Source organism: Etheostoma cragini, chromosome 20 (assembly GCF_013103735.1).
Source record: "Etheostoma cragini isolate CJK2018 chromosome 20, CSU_Ecrag_1.0, whole genome shotgun sequence".
Classification (NCBI taxonomy): Eukaryota; Metazoa; Chordata; class Actinopteri; order Perciformes; family Percidae; genus Etheostoma; species Etheostoma cragini.
The window spans coordinates 8,261,788-8,279,289 of NC_048426.1; the positions used below are offsets into that span (position 1 = coordinate 8,261,788).

General features: G+C 41.3%; 3 protein-coding genes across 6 annotated transcripts in view; 1 reads left to right on the forward strand and 2 right to left on the reverse strand.

Annotated features, from left to right (window-relative positions):
• pld1a (phospholipase D1a) overlaps positions 1-921 on the reverse strand; it is a 39,947-nt gene extending 39,026 nt beyond the window's left edge. Inside the window, exon 1 of the mRNA XM_034858703.1 lies at positions 811-921. The gene's annotated coding sequence lies outside the window, so the exon portion shown is untranslated. The remainder of the gene's footprint in view (positions 1-810) is intronic.
• Positions 922-2,404: 1,483 nt separating this feature from the next.
• ghsra (growth hormone secretagogue receptor a) lies at positions 2,405-5,425 on the forward strand. Its single transcript, XM_034859106.1, has 2 exons — positions 2,405-4,195; positions 4,397-5,425. The coding sequence occupies exons 1-2, from the start codon at positions 3,358-3,360 to the stop codon at positions 4,708-4,710; spliced, it is 1,152 nt and encodes a 383-aa protein (XP_034714997.1). The 5' UTR covers positions 2,405-3,357; the 3' UTR covers positions 4,711-5,425.
• A 6,129-nt stretch (positions 5,426-11,554) lies between these two features.
• Positions 11,555-17,502, reverse strand: part of fndc3ba (fibronectin type III domain containing 3Ba) — a 100,341-nt gene continuing 94,393 nt past the window's right edge. For 3 of the 4 annotated variants that reach the window (XM_034857548.1, XM_034857550.1, XM_034857547.1), the window contains exon 27: positions 15,963-16,274. In XM_034857548.1, the coding sequence (XP_034713439.1) occupies positions 15,963-16,274 (312 nt within the window). Of the gene's footprint in view, positions 16,275-17,502 lie in introns of all 4 variants that reach the window. The other variant, XM_034857546.1, reaches the window with a different exon arrangement.

Consider the following 17,502-nt stretch of genomic DNA (forward strand, 5'->3'; position numbering starts at 1 on the left):
GTGTGTGTGTGTGTGTGTGTGTGTGTGACAGTGCTGAAAGAGCGTTCAGCTAATGACATGTCTTGTTGCAGGGTGTCTAGTTATTTACAATATTGCAAAATGTACTCACACCTGTAGAAAAACGTTCTTGCGTTTGTGGAAATTAAAATGAGACCTCTTCTTCCATCTTGTGGATGAAGGGGTGTAGTACCCCTCACAGGCCAAACACACTCCTACACATAGCTGCCAAATGCACGTGTTTATACTTATGACAGGGACTTTACCCTGTAGGCCTATTCCACTACTACACCCTGGAGGCATAGTTCAGACAAAACAACACCCAAAACACTCCCAATACTTTCCCAACTTCCCAGTGGTACTTCAGAACAACATGCACATGAACCGTAGAGAAATAGGACCGAAACAGTAAATGTATTGCATACACAGCAATGAAATCATTGCAGGAAACTGAGGGAGTCTTTTCAGATCACACGCAGTTCCCAGCTACAAAAAACAACAACAGAAGAATCTCTCCTGACTAAAACACAGCCGAGACATCACAGAGAAAATACCCAATTTGGCTGTTATTACCTCTTGTTGTCCCAGAAACAGTCCAATTTTGCCATTTTGTCCATGTAAATAGTTGTGATTTCAGCTTGTTGTTCGGCTATTATCATCATTACCACAGCTTTTTATGAGCATAGGTCCACTGAAATGTAGTTAGAGGTTCATAGGTTTTTCCTGAACATCCCAAAAAGGGAAATACCCACTCACCTAGGCTAACACACACAGTCTGGAGACACAATATATGACCCCCAGCCAGATACATACCAGATTTGACGAAATGGTCTCACCGAGGCTGCGGAAGTCACAACCGTCCAGACAAGTGTCCTGCTTGTGTTCTTTCCACTCCGAGTCTCTCTCTCTCTCTCTTTCTCTCTCTCTCGTTCAGTGGTCATAAACATTATGGTATCTGCTGGTAAACAAAGCGCAAAGGGCAGAGAGATAACAATATTTGAAGCTGAGTGATGGCAGGAGAAATAGAAAACTGGTGCAACTCTTATTGTGAAGAAATTCACACCTACTGAAATTGAAATTTGCTTCACCTGTAAAGCCAGCATGTTTTTAAATTACTGTAAGCCATGAAACTAAGCTAGCAAAATAAGCTACGTTTGTCAATCATAGTGTTAGTCTAATCATTAATATTCTCTCAAAGTTGACTTTGTGGCAATGGCAACATTTCAAACAATGCCAAAGCCAAAAACATGCAGTAATGTTAACTACAGGTTCAGTTAAAAGTGAGTTAAGATTAGAATCTGACTTCCCATCTTATTATACCATATAATCATCATGCCATAAAATTGAATGAATGATAATTAACTAAAATAAAATTAATACATTTTGTGTGGGAGAAAAAATATGATAAAAGCTGAAGTGACTACACTAAAGCTCATTTACCCACTTCCTCCTGTTAAGTGTAATTTCTAAATACAGTCTGAGGGAGAGCCTACAAACTTTGAACCCATTTTTATCAACATCACAGTTTCTGTAATTGTTGTCCTTTGCCTTTGGCAGAAAAGCCAATCATCTTGCCAGTTATAAGTTGGTGATATGTTCTAGTTGTATCTTATTACACAGTATGCAGCCGTTTTTAATCTGACTGAAACATGAATATTCTCTGTATACAGCACCGTTTATGTGTCTAAACCTGCATTACAGTAAATGCCCTTTGCAAATCAAACTCCACAGCTGGCGGGATTTCACACATGTTGCTAATTTGAAAACACAGGTATACATGGTGTACACTCACAAGAGGCACATCATGGCCCCAGTACTCATTCTGCAGGGAGAAAATTGGATCCTTGAATTAAATCTGGGCATCAGACTGACGATAATTCAATTCAAGTCTTTATGGCTGTGGAATTACATGATTTTATCTGGGCAGAGTGCACTGGGCAAAAACTGTACTTTCCAAACCTTGACGAAAATCAATTGCTCTTTATACAAAAAAAAAGGTTTTAATATGCAGATCATTTTAAGAAACAAAAGCCTAATCTTATCATTTTATTTTATGACTAATTAGAACCTTGTTGGGAAATTTTCTTTTTATACTCAGCTCCTTGCAGAATCAGCTGCTAAGCCACAATTCTGGAGCAGGTGGACACTTCAAGGACACAGATTTGAGAGAGTTTCTGAAATATCATTATTATTTCCATATTCTCTCTGCAAGACTGATTGCCTGAAACTGGTGCCCATTACTGTTAACCCCAGGCATCACTCCCCTAAAGTACCTGTAGGTGGCGTTGCAGCACTGGACTCACTGTAGACCCCTACACCACCCTCCCTTGTGCAGCAGCACTTTACCTGTGTATGATGTTTGGCTCACTGGGAGTCAGGATGCACACACTGGATATGCACCATAACTAGAAGGGCAGACATGGAAAGCCACAGTGAATGTCTTTATCTTTCTCAACTAATTTATTCTACTTAAATCCTTTGAAGTCCTATCTGCATGATTATGTTGGCAGTGCGTCGCTCCTTCCTGGTTCTTGTGACTTTTATCAAACTGTCTCGGTTCCGTCACACAGCATTTGTTTTCACTGTGGTTGTTGTTTATCCGTCTGGCCGAGTTTGATGCCATTTTCAGAACAGATGTTGCTACCCTGCCTCTGACTCACCATCACATGCTGCCCGGTGGAACTCTACCGTCTGACACTGCTTTGTTTTTGTCTGACGCGCAAAATAGGGGCGCGCTGCTGGTGATGGGAACTCTTTGGGACTCTTTGGCGCATGAAGGATTCTCATGTTTCGTTTTTCCTAAAGCACTCAACTGCAGGTGGATCTCACTGACAGAAAGGACGCGGAAGATAACTTGTCTTTAAGTTACATTTTTTCAATATTTATATTTTAGATAGCTCATACATGTTTGTGCTGTGTTTTTCTGCTTCGTCTGTTTTGATCAGATCACTCACCAGCAGTCATTTCAGTGGGTGATGTGTATAGTTTACAACTACCCAGCATATCATTTTGTAATACGCCTTATCTACTGTTGAAAAAGTACTTTTGGCGCAAAACATTGTTGGGCGAGTTTTTATTGGAGATGAGGTTAATAATTCAGATCGAGCTAAAATAGCCCCGTGTTTGTGTCAGGCTAGTGAGGACTCTCTGTTCCCTGGGGGATCTCAGAAGCAGAATTGTGACTTGTTTCGGGGTTTACACAAGATTGGTGTGCGCAAGGACCTTTATTTCACGCACGGCAGCCAACCATTTGCCATGGGGAAAAAGTGCAGCGCCAAAGGGTGTGAGGAGTTCCAGACCTGGGGTGCCTTAAGCGGTCAGGGCCAGGCACGGCCCCTTCAATAACCGCGCGGCGAAAGCATGCCCTCTTGGCCCAATCTCTCGGAGGGCCTCTCCCATAACTGCAGCTGGGAGGAGACCAACAACACCGCAAGGAACGCTGAATTCGGCCTGCCTCCTCTCAATTACTACTCAATCCCTCTCCTCACAGGCATCACCATCGCCTGCACGCTGCTGTTTCTGGTCGGGGTGACCGGGAATGTCATGACCATTTTGGTAGTCAGTAAGTACCGGGACATGCGCACCACCACCAACCTGTACCTGTGCAGCATGGCCGTATCCGACCTGCTCATCTTCCTCTGTATGCCACTGGACCTCTACCGTATGTGGAGGTACAGGCCCTGGCGCTTTGGGGCCGTGCTCTGCAAACTCTTTCAGTTCGTGTCGGAGTCGTGCACCTACTCCACCATCCTGAGCATCACCGCGCTGTCAGTGGAGCGCTACCTGGCCATCTGTTTCCCGCTGCGTGCCAAGGCCCTGGTTACCAAAAGACGTGTGCGTGCCCTCATTCTTCTACTCTGGACAGTGTCTCTATTGAGTGCCGGGCCTGTGTTTGTCATGGTGGGAGTGGAACGTGACAACATGGGGCCACATTTCAGTTCGGGGATGAATTACACTGGCTTCTTCCTGGAGGCCGGGGACACCCGGGAGTGTAAGATGACGCACTACGCAGTGGAGTCAGGCCTGATGGGGGCCATGGTGTGGCTGAGCAGTGTTTTCTTCTTCATGCCGGTCTTCTGCCTCACAGTGCTATACAGCCTCATAGGCCGGCGGCTGTGGCAGAGACACAGAGAGACAAACATCAGCTCCCGCGTGGCTCACAGGGACAAAAGCAACAGACAGACCATCAAGATGCTTGGTAAGTTTGGAAACGCACACGCATAACTTGGTATACAACATAGAAAAAGGAAGTTTACAACTAGATATAAGCTTATTTTAATATGCTCTCCTCATCCTTAATCCATATTCTTTCTCCATCAATTTACTTCTCCGCCCAACCTCTCCTTTTTTACCTTTTTTCCTCTTTCTTCCCACCTGTTCATTTCCCCCCCTCCTACAGTGGTAGTGGTGCTGGCCTTCGTCCTGTGCTGGTTGCCTTTTCATGTGGGTCGCTACCTGCAGTTCCGCTTTCTGGACGCTCCGTCCCCGCTGCTGTCTCTGTTGTCCGAGTACTGCAGTTTGGTGTCCGTGGTTCTCTTCTACCTGAGTGCCGCCGTTAACCCCATCCTGTACAACACCATGTCCTGGAAATACCGGGGCGCAGCAGCGCGCCTCTTCGGCCTGGCCGACAGCCAACCGTCCCGAGGCCGCACAGCCAGCACCATGAAGGGAGACGGCTCCAACGGCTGGACGGAATCCACAGTCAGCTTCTAAACGCACGACTGATAAATACATGAAAAAAAGTCATTCATACGTTGATAACACTAACCTGAAAGCCATTATTATGTCAGACCGAAGAAACACTGTTCTGTAAGTTTTATTTGACTGGGACTAAGAGAAGAAAAAAATGGATGAGAAAAGCGCCAGCCACAAAAAGCTGCAAGCCTCCAAACACTTCGTCAACATGCATCAATATAACTTCGATTTTTTTCCACAGTTCACAGTTTATTTTCTTGTTGGATTATTCCAGCAAGTGCCATCCAGTAACTATTCACACAGCACACTCAGCAGCATTTCAAAGACACGACTGGTGGAGGGCGAAAAACACACCAGCCTGAACTAAGTCTGAACTATATGAATCCAAATGTGAACAACACAGGGGCGCGCATGCACCTATAAACGCACACATACATTAAAAAAAGCCTATAATAGACATCTACAATTGCCTTATATTGTATTCATACTCTGGATGACAAAGAAAGCACTGTAGAACTTGTAGCACTGCACTGTACTCCTTCAGAGAGGGGCAGAAGTGCAGTGTGTGTGTACGTGTGTGTGTGTGTGTGTGTGTGTCTCAAGTGTCATGCTTTCAGATGTGATTTGATTTCTGTAATGTGTAAGAGAGAGGGGATATGTGAAAGTACTATGTTAGTGTTATTCACTTTTGACATGCTGAATGCCCTGTATCTTAGAAATTTAAGTCCATGCTGTGTTGCTATTTACTGCACAGCAGTGGGTTTCAACATCAAGGTTGGAGTTCGGTATGTGGGAGCCACTAAACAAATTAAATGCAATTCTTTCCAAGATATGTATCATAATGTCTCTAAATCCTGTAATCATACTTCTTTCTTGTTGAATATTCAACATTATTGAAGCTGCAGGCTCTTGCTACTAAAAAAGAAAAAATTGGAAAAATATGTTAATGAGGAGGGCTTGAGAAGGTATCACTAAATGTTTTGTGGCCTCTTATAAAGTGCAGTGCATTTAAAGAAGTGTTGTGCATTAGACAAAGAAAGCTGATTGGTGTTACTGTAGAAATCAACATGTCAGTGGCCATAAACGCCTCAGCTTTCTGTGTCTTGTGAACTCTGCACCTTTGAAACATTTTGGATCTCAGCCATCTCAGGTGGGCTGATGTCAGTGACCTTCACCCAATGTACAGCACCCTGCCTTTTCTGATTATCACAGCTGCGTGGGCAATGCGCTAATCTGTGCATCCCATCTTACAACATATGTAGCAGATTTGTCATTCCGTCATTTGTCTGATTTATGCTACTGTACTTAAAGAAGACATCAACTTGGGAAAAGGATGAAAACCGTTTTTCACCATTCGCACATTCCTAAAATCAGAACCACACTCAACCTGGAGTATTAGCTTTACATTTTGGGCGTGAGTTATTCCCCGCTCGCCCCACTCAAAGACAGTTCTGTGTGTACAGGCAAAATGTGACTTCTTCAATGTTTAAATCAAATGCGCACAATGTAAGTTATATCACGTTTGTCTTACTTGTCTTGTTTATTAATTCGCCAAATGTTTGATTTTTTATTCAATTAACAGTTTTACTTACTTTTCTTTTCTAATGCTTCAAATGATGGATTGCATGGTTGCCCAATGGAAACAATTATCATGGCTTTCTTTACAGTGCATGATGGTGTGTGTACTGAGACATTCTCATATGCCAAAGGTGCCAACCTATATAACACTATTCTACAAGAAAGTTGTTGTTTTTTTTTTGTTTTTTTAAATAGCCTTAACTTTAAATGTGTTTAAGATGCAACAGATGGAGATAAAAAAAAAGAAAGTGACTTCATTTTGTAAAGTGTGTCATGTACCCTTTTGGACAAACGTCTATAAGTGATGATGTTGTGCTTGCTCTAACTCGTAAATAGATGCTTTGTAATGCTATACACTCACTGCTGGACACTCAGATGCTGTCAGCAGTCCAAATCACCGCAGCAGCCTCCACGTATATGCACTGGATTTAAAAACATGGCCACCTGGCTTTGAAGAAGTATCCCCGTTAATAAATGTTCTGACTGTACAAACTGATGTTATGGCATACTATTTATTAATCCACATGATGTATACGAATTCAAACAAGCAAAAGTGGTTCCTATTTAACTCTTTTTTTATTTATCATTTTTTTAAAGATGTCTGTGAATACCTCCTGCTGAGTAATGTGTCTGTCGTTGATAAAGTCTTATAAAAGTAAAAAAAACAAAAAGCATTTGTTTTCTTTATGTGAACTGGCACACTGTCCAGTACAATGGGCAATCAAGGTATGAGATGCAAATTGCAAAGCAAGAGGAATGTAAAACTAACAAGCCACTTTACATCAACCTGTCACCCACATAACACTTATAAACACAATTGCAGTAAAGACCATTCTGCTCAGAGTGGACTGGACTGCCTGTAATCTCTGGATGGTTTGCATTTTTTTGTCAACCAATCGCAATCATCTGGGGCGGCACTAAACTCCTGACGCAGAATCGGTGACTGTGAAAAATCTTTGTCTTGTTTTGGTGGAATATTTACAGCCTGACAAAAAAATAAATGCCACATACACTATTAAATGAAATTAACTATTAACTGTTAACATTACTGTATCATACAATACAGTAATGTGAGCTATTTAAATTAGATGGATACATGGTTAAACCTCATTTACTCTTACGTGTGTTGTTGTCATGGCTCACAGGCCACAAATATATCAAAACACGCAGCAAACACAAAGACAATGGGATGTGGGAGATGAGGGTGTGTGAATGGAATGAACAAAACAGGCAAGTTGTCAGCATTTTTATTTTTTTACTTAACCTTTGTAAATCCTGATGGATAGAGAACAAATTCTCATTTGCAACAACAACCTGTCACATTCTTAGTTACACATTCACACGTGGAAGCTGCCCGGTACAACCACAGTCTTCCGGCCACTGGAAAGTTAGGGGTTAGGGCCTCGCTCAAGGGCACCTCAGCGGTGGTAGTGAGGAAGATAAAATTTCCTCAACCAGATTTTTTCAACCTGAAGCCTCCCGGTCACAAGCTCTTCTTTTACCTTTAGGCCACCACTGCCCACTGTGAAAAAGAGATAAGGACTCCTGGGAATGATTTCCACAGAGCTAGGTTAGTAAAAAGCATTTCTGGTACAACGATGCACACAGATCGAAAGAGGGAGGAGAAAGAAGCTCAGTGGCTCAAAGAAAAGAAATTCTCCGGCAGTCTAAAACCATAACAGCATAATTAAGAGAGACATGTTAAGGAGAGGAGCCTGGTTGGGCTAGAACTCTCCCCTGCCGGATCGGGCTGTACTGGCCTGCGTCACTCTACTTCGATTATAGCATAGATTATATTGTAGATCAATCTAAAGACTATGAAGAAAAGCAGAGAAGAGAAGGGGTGCAGTGTCAGTAGCTACACACCCTCCCCTGCCGGTCTGGCGGAACACTGCAACTCTTCCCTCCCTAACTATAAGCTTTCTCAAAAAGGAGAGTTCTAAGTTAAATCTTAAATGTGGTGACAGTGTCCGCCCCCCCAAACCCCAGACTAGAAGCTGGTTCCACGGGAGAGGAGCCTGATAAATGAATATTCTGGCTCCTATTTTACTTTTAGAGACTCTAGGGACCACAAGTAATTCTGCATTCTGGGAGCACACGGCTCTAGTAGGGCAATAAGGTACTATGAGTACCATTTAAAGAATTGTAGGTCAGGAGAAGGATTTTAAATTCAACCCTAGATTTTACAGGAAGCCGGTGCAGAGGAGCTAACACAGGAGAAATATGATCTTGTTTCTTAGTTCTTGTCAGAACATGCACTGCAACATTCTGGATCAGCTGGAGTGGACTTGCTTGAGCAACGTGATAGTAAGGAATTACAGTAGTCCAGCCTGGAAGTACTGAATGCATTGACTAGGTGTTTAGCGTCGTTTTGAGACAGGATGTGCCTAATATTGGCAATGTTACAAAGATGAAAAAAGGCTGTTCTCGAGGTTTGTTTTACCATCACCATCACCTATGAGAGGTTCAAAGACAGCAGGCTCTGCCCACAGATGCAACACATCTCTGCAACACAGGGCTCAAAGGATCCCCACTAACCCCTGAGGTAACATCAGGCACTGGATCATAACACCTAGAATGTGCATGCAAAACCCTCTGAGCACCTGTTTAACAAAATGTTAGGGAAGGTCTGTGGCAAAGAGCTGAAGAATAAATATATAAATGTTTGTGTGTGAGCCCACTGAGCTTAGATCACTTAAAAAAATGTGAAAGCTGAAAGTTATGAAAGAAGTGAATTCATTAAATAAAAGCTGGGTTAGTATCTCAAAAAAGATGTATTGGTGAGTGGAAGCTAGATGAAGAGGTGTGAAATAAAAGTGATGAAAGATCCCTATTAAAATAAATTGTGCAATAAAAATAGACAAAACAGCTAAAGGTGAAAGAAAAGAGGTTTAATCAGTGAGTCAGACATAGAGTCAGAGTCAGAGATTGCTGTCCATCTATCGCAACCACTATTAATGTATACATGCAGTAACCACTTTTTTTTTAAATATCAGCTGGTACCAATAAGGACTAGCTGTTGGTAACTGGTGTGCATGCATGTCCTTTGCACATGCTTGTGCATGTGCAGCCTCATGAAAGCCAAAATGTACTTGGTTAATGGATTCAGCAAAGTGACGGAAATGTTTCACAGGGGTCTTGATCCGTGCAGACCTGGCAGTTATTGGAGAGTCCGTAGTGGTGCAACATCCCAGAGGCGCTCTACTACGGCGACTGTGTACAGACACAGTTATATATCTGGAGCAATCTCCTGACGGTAACAAAATATCCTGCAGGAAGCATTTCTTTAAACAAGATTAACACTTTACAGCCCTGACAATGTTAACATGCGGATGTTTAGTTGATATACCAATTACCATGTTCACCATCTCGGTTTAGTGTTCAGCATGCTAACATTTATCAATAGGCCCTAAACATAAAGTGCAGGCTACTGGGAGTCATTCGTTTTATGAAGATTTGGTCATAAACCAAAGCATCGGACAAATTCAAATTTGGACTTGATGGTGCAAGATGAGAAAGGTTGCAACTATTAATCATAAATCCATCGTATCGCTAAAGTGACATCATCTCACTGACCCATTTGTTTTCAATGAACTGATTAACTCACGGTTGGGATCCAGATCTTACTATATGATATTTAACATAGCACAGACATTAAGTTTTAAGAACATAAAAGAATGATTAACAGCGCTCCTGACTCTGTCATCATTTAGATTTCTTTAGATTTGATATTTCTTGCAAAAAGAAGTTAAATGATCACCAAAAAGGCATTACGTCTCATCCTAAACCGGGACAAGTATATCAGTAGCAAACTTCATGGCAATCCATCTTTTAGTTGTTGAGACATTTCACCTAAAAAGGAAAAAGTCAGGGGATCGCAAAAGTTAGGCTTCATCCTCTGGGGACCATGGATGTCTATTTAAAATGGCATGGCAATCCATCAAATAGATGCTGAGATAGTTTAGTCTCAAGAAGAGTTGGTGGTTCCTGCTTTAAAACAGTTTATCAAAAGCAATGACCATAAAGGGCTTTTGATGTATGTATGAAAAGGGGTTCTGATGATTCTCCAACCGCTTGTACTGTAACAGAAACAACAAAATCAACTTGTGTCTTCTATACAGTTATTGAAGTTTGATAATTGGATTGCCTTATCTTCTTGTTCTTTGAGAAGCACACGGCCAATCTCAGTGTTTTTTTGTTTTGTTGCTGTAGCCCATCTTTTTTCATCTGACATCAAGCTAATAACTTGCAGACTTGTGTCCCAACCATAGACCGCTGTAATGTCAATACGGTCTATGGTCCCAACTGTAGATTACACAAAAACACAAATACACACAGCTACAGAAGTATACAAATAAAGACACACACACACACAGACACACAGACAGACAGACGGACAGACAGACAGACACACAGACACAGACACACACACACAACTTGACGCTTTCTGAGTGTTTTATTCACGCTGCATTTCACTGTCTGGTAGAGCGAGTCATTGCGTGATCACTGCTTACAGTGAACTTCCCAATAACAAGTGTTTCTTATATAGCTTAACAAAAAAAAATGATAATGTGACAGTGGACGAGTGCTGTTTTGCTTCGGCCTATTTAAATGCGGTTTCTACGAAACCAATCTCTGCATGTGCGGCAAAAAAAACGCTCATGCAAAACGGTCAAAAGACTGTTATTCCCCTGCTGTCCATGGGTTGCTGCAGGCTGAGGGGGATTGAGTGTGCAGAGCAGCAGTCTCTCTCTCTCTCTCTCTCTCTCTCTCTCTGGTTGCCCTCGGGGACAGCAGGGGATGATTTACTCTTCTCACCTATCTAGACGCTATTAAAGCCACTGGAGAGTAAATCTGACACACATTCACACAGACAGGCCTTCACACTGATAGTCCATATATGAGTCTTTCTGTGACATCCAAAGAATAGTCCCCTTGAAGAATTAAGTTTTTTAGGACATAATTCAGACCATTAATCATAACTGAAACCCTAATTTAAACATTGGCAACTGCTCAACTATATTTACAACAGTTCATAAAGGTGTATCATCGTGCTCCCATTAAATCTTGAAGATAAAAATACTGCCAGTTTTTCCATTGACATTGGCTATACTTTTTGTTAGCACACCAAATATATATCATATATTAAGATATCATGTGACACAGTATCTGATATATTTTTTTGTAGAAAAATTATGTGTACAAAAGCACACGAGTATACAAAAATATATAGAATGTGCTGATGAATAATGACACACAATAAAACATACAGGTGGAAACGAAGTCAGAAAAAAAAATCAAAACATTTATTGGGCATAAATATATTATATATACGCTACCGATACAGTTACGTCTTACATACATAGGGTAGTATTTGCAAAAATCTATACATTAAAATTGATATGGCAGTTTCTTTTATATAATGCATATGAAATTGTCTAACATTTACAATACAAGAAGAAATGCATGAATTTCTTTTTTTTGTTGTTTCTCAATTTGTAGACCATGACAACATTGGAATGTTTTGTTTTTAAATCGTGAGGTAAAAACATGTTTCTTTTTTTGTCTTGCTTAAAAAATAGTTAAATACCTGTGAGTCTCTGTACGTATGTCAAATCGGCAAATTCTCAGTCAAAATTCTCTACTTACTGTAAAACGTACAAAAACGTGAATTAAAAAAAAACAACGAAAATTAAAGAAATTAACTGATCAGAAGGCACAGACGTGGGGTTTCTGGACAAAGAAAGAAAGAAAAAAGTCTCTTATTCTTGACCTATACACGCCAAATGTGCAGAACCTGCAGGGTGGGTCGGTGGGGGGTGGGGGGGTGTGTCTATAAAATCACCAGCATTGGGAAATAACAAAACAGCAAAGCAAATAAAGGGAGTAACCAGCCCACAAACACATAGCCTTTTTTTAGTTAACACTGTGTTAACCTTGGACTCTACATGACTGGCCTGAGCTCGGCCAAAAACCTCTGCTCAACCGTTGGGCTATAAGGCTTGAAAAGGGGTTTAAGGGGGGGCTGCGGATAGGGAAACCCTATAACATCAGAGGTTTAAGGACAGGATACCTCACATATCACCTGTCGACTACAATGCAACAGGCTAGGTAGACGCGCCATGGGCACGCCTGAGAAAGGAGCCGTACTCCCTAAGAACTGTACTTCCTTCGTTGCTGTATCTGCAGGCGGCAGGGTGCCATCTGAGAAGCACAGGACCTTGCTCCAGTAATGCCAATGTCACAGTGACGCCAACAACGGAATAATGCCAATGAACGTAACAGACGGTGTTGGCAGTAGTGTTTGGAACCGAGCGACGGACCTTGTGTCTCCTCTCGCTCAATTTAACCTCATCAAGACTAATGCTCGGCATATAAAAAAAAAAAAAGTGCTTCACCTCTGTTAGTCATAATGTATTACCATCTCATTCTATAGCTCTATAGATATCTCTGTATATCATCTCTCAGCAAAATACTGGATAAAAAATATTAACTACTGCTATACTAGCACTAGCCTGAACAAAGAATCGTCAATGTTATTATTGTCATCATTTGCCTGAAATCATCATATGATTGTTTTTGCCTTTTTACTTTTTTTTTTTACCTTTCAGTGTGAAATCAGGTTATGTTAAAAACTCTCCTCCGAAAGGGGCTACACAGTTCAAAATGGCACATTTTGCTTTACAAAACAAAACAATAAAAAGATAATATGAAAAGAAGCATAATCACAGATCAAGTTAATGTTTTTTTTTCCTTTTGAGGGAATAATAATAACATATAACAATAATAATCGTAATGCTGCGTCGTTACAGAAGAACATCACAGAACCCTTTAGACGACTGCAAACGCAACATCTAGTGGACACGAGAAGGCTGCACTTTGGCAATAGAACAGTAAAAATATATCAGAAGCTTCATTATAACACTAATCAGAAAAAAAAGCCAAAGGCAGCGACATTTATCCCAATAAAGATGACTTGAACTGACCCTAAGGCCTTGCTTTGCTACATGTCTCTCTAAGCATTACAAGAACTGCTCGGTTGTGCACGGCCGCATCAGGAGATGAAAAAACTAAATACATAGGCATTTGGTTACATGTTTGAAATGGCAATGATAACTGCAATGCATGGACTGATGAGCTACAGGTTCCCAACAGCTGTAAGAGAAATACTTAAAGGGTTACTGAGATAAGGAATGCTGGCCTTAATCATACAATCTAACATACATCCATTAAAAAAAATTTAACATGCTACAAGGAAAAAAATTAGTATATAACTACACTTGTCTCTTGATCTTTAAACAATAAATAAATGAAGATTGCACTGTAATTGGCATGTAAAGTACTGTATGCAAATATATAGTATAAATAAAACCTAGAAAAGAACTCTACATTAACTTTCCCATCAACTTTGGCAAAGGTATTTTGAGCTAGTAAACCACTTTGCTTACTGACACATACAGGAGCAAGGCACAGCATTGACAGAGGACAAGATACAGCATCAAAAAACGAAAGAAAGATAAAAGAGGGAGGAAGACAGAGAGAAACAGAGGAGAAGAGGCCAATATAATGACAATAATGACAGCGATGGGGATGACAGACTTAGATGTCCCCTCTGTAAGGCCTTATCCCTGAGGTACATTACAGGCTGCCAATCAGAGCTGAGCGGCGGGGCTAAAAACTACTACCCCGACACTCTTCCATACCCCCTTCCCACCCAATCCTTCTTCCCCTGCACCCTACCTGAAAAAAGACATTTCCCACATTGATCAAGCAGATCAGGGTGGCTTCTTTGGATCATAAGGGTATCTATTGGGCTGTACCTTGGCTTGGTTTTTTGGGTTGGAATTAAGGGGTTCAGGAGTCAGATGGGAGGTCAGGAGGTGTTACGTGCGTCAGAACGCACTGTTCTGTTGAGTTGTGTTCTGTCAAAAGGCTTGTTTGGTTAGTGAACATTAGTTCAAGTCCCCAGAGAACATGTCTGTCTGAGGAGAGACCACAGATGTGCTACTGCTCTGATTACATGTCAATAAAGCACCTTTTAAAAAAGAGAGTGAGAAAGAGAGAAAGAGAGAGAGAGAGAGAGAGAAAGGGAGAGAGAGTAGTGTATGGGCAGAAATATGGGATAGATTGAAAGCAGAAGAACAGCCAGAGCAAAAAGTAATTACAGATAATTATGAGCAGGGGAGGAGAAAATAGGAGGCTTCAAATGTATCGGTTCACAGACTAGCTGGAAGGAGAAACTACAGCTTTAGCACTGCTCGGGCTGGCGGCTGATGACAAGTTAGGGGGATGGGGGGGGGGGGGGTAAAGCTTAAGCTAACTCCTAATGGCTTTCCTGGTTTACACACACACAGCTCTGAGAAGCCATGCTAGCTGACAGGCTGTTAGCACCTCTGGGTCTAATGGGCATATCGCTACTAAAGCTACAGATAAATAGGCTGGAGCAATGGTACATGAGATGTTACAATGTGAAAGGACTGACCGATGGGCCAATCAAATGCTCAGCCCAGCCCTTTTCTGTTAAGTTGCAGCCAATAACAATCCCAGCCCGGCCTCCTAAACGCTAGAGCCAGTTTATGCCCAACATTCAAATACCTACGAGGGTTTATCTTCTGATCCAAGACAAGTGTTTGAGGGCCCCTCAGAGCTGCTGTTTGAGCACCTAGAGTCAACTCCTCCCCTTTCACACTGTACTTCAGACCTTACATTGCCATCACTTATATTACATCACTTTTATAGCATCATAGATATTTGTTATAATATATATTTATATATATTTATATATATTGTGTGTATATATATTAGATTACTGGTTTTCCATTCTTTCTTAGATATAATAAAATCACAGGATAGCAGCATCTTACACCACACATGGATTGCATCACTTTGGTAGCTGAATGAGTGATTGAATGTTAAAAGCTGAGCAGATATGCGATTGACTTCTTAGGAGGAAATATGTGTTTCTTACTGTCTATATGACTTTAATTGTACATGTGTGCATGTATGTGTACGCATGTCTGCATAAGTGTGGGTGAATTGTGTCTTTGTCAGTCAGTCTGTGTGTGTGTGAGAGCAGGTGCAGATTGCATGAATTGACTGACTGTAGAGTAGTTAAAAACCGAATAATAAGGTATGAATGGCTAAAGCTTTGTAGGTCTACACTGGAATATGGCTGAAGTGAATAAAGACTGTAGCAAAAAAAATAAAAAAAAGAAGCAAATTACACATTGAAAAACAAAAAAAGTAAGGCAATGACCATCAGGAAATATACACATTCTCTAATCAAATATGTTTTAAAAAGATAAAAAATAAAAACATGCAAGTCAGTCTGAGGAGCAACTGCTTTGCTCACAGCTATTTAAGGCTTGATTATCAGGTTTATTTCCCAACCGAGGTACAGCTAAGACCAAGCTTCCCTCGACAGAACTCCTGAACAATTGAGACAGACGATGATACGAAGGCGTAGAGAGAAATGAGACCAAACTGAGTGAAGACACAAGACAACAGGTACAAGGTGAAGAAAGCCAGAATCAATACTTTGACTAAAAAAAGAAAAAAAAACATACATAACCTTTGAAGTACATCTCAAGTGTTTGTTTTGATTTCATTCGGTTGTTTCATAGACGTTTTTTTCTTTCTTTTTTAGTTTCTCTGTGATTTCGCTTTCTCTTTCTACCCTAGTTAAAATTCCCTCACTTCATAAAGAAGTACTGCAGCAAGCAGGCGATGAGGATGGAGAAGCCCGCAAACACGCACACGATAAGGGCCGCGAAGCGCTCGTCGCTGGAGATCAGGCCCACCCCTTTGCCCGTCTCCACGGCGCACAGCTCTCCCGGTGATGCCGTCTCCTGGCGACGCGGCATAAACAAGGAAGAGGGGCTCAGGGGTCCGCACAGTTCCTGGCATGTATCCTGGCAACGCCGACAGGCGCCCACACGGAAACGATAGTCAGTGTTGCCCTGGAGACCGGAGATTTGGAAAACACCCTCTTCTCCCTTAAAAACCTGTGAGGGGAGAGAAAGAGAGAGTTTAACAGCCAGGTTGTAAAAATATATATATATATTTTTTTGTTTTCTCATTGATGAACGTGAGAAAACATCGAAAAAGATTTATTCAACGAAACTTAATGCCAGTTGTTTTAACTGAAGGTGTGCTCATGAGTGAAATTAGTTGGTTGGTGTTATGTTGGAATAGAGAGTAGACTAGCATTCCTGCTTGGGTCACAGTGGCATCATTTTGCTTGTTTTCATACTGTGCTGCTGGAAAGCTCTGTCAAATTATGAGAATACACATTTGGAAGGATATTAAGGCCATACTGCAGTGGGAGGATCAGCGTCCATCCAGAGCGTCTTCAGTGAGTCCTGCATTTATAAAACATGCTTAATTTTTGCTGATCGTTTCACTCTTACAATGACAAGTTTTATCTGCTGCTAGAGGAAGGACTTCTCATGTTTCAGGTTTTCTTAACTTCTTCTGTGCTTACCTAATTACGTTATTGGAAATTATTTTCCAAGTAAAGTAAAAATCGAGTTTGGGAAATGGCCTTTAGCTATACAAATAAACCACTTGAAAACCTTGAAAAATCCAGATTTAGGAATTAGTTAAAAAAAATACTGTCAGGGGACAGAGGTCACAAAGTGTATCCTGTAATGGCCAGTCTGTACGGCTGACATGTCCTTGGGTAAGACACTGAACCCGTATTTGCTCCTTTCTTGTATATAACTCCCGAGGCCCAGTCCTAAAACGATAATCAGACTACAATTTAATGATAGCTCCAGGACGCGGTACCAACTTCCCTGGGCAGGTCACCTTCTTGTTCATTTTGTGACTGAAGAAGCACAACATGTAGGCTAAACTTGTTTTCATTTTATTCTGAAAAGGCATTGGAATTGGTTTGCAGCTGATGATGCTCAGATGTTTACATCACATTTAAATCACTGGATTATACGTTTTTTTAAACATAGTCGGATATCACCATATTTCAACATTTTAATGGCCTCGTGGTCTACCAAAAGCACAAGCCTGCGCTATAGTGACTGGAAACGCGGTACTTAGCTAAAGTTAATTAGCAGCAAGATGCCTCCCTTCTTCCTGGATGACTACCACAAACTTCTACAGAAAATAGCTGTTCTGGAAACCAAAATTCACCGGTTGAAAGTAAATGTGGAACTGAATGGATCATGTGGGAATGACACCACTTTACCATGGACCCAAAACACCCAAGCATTCTAA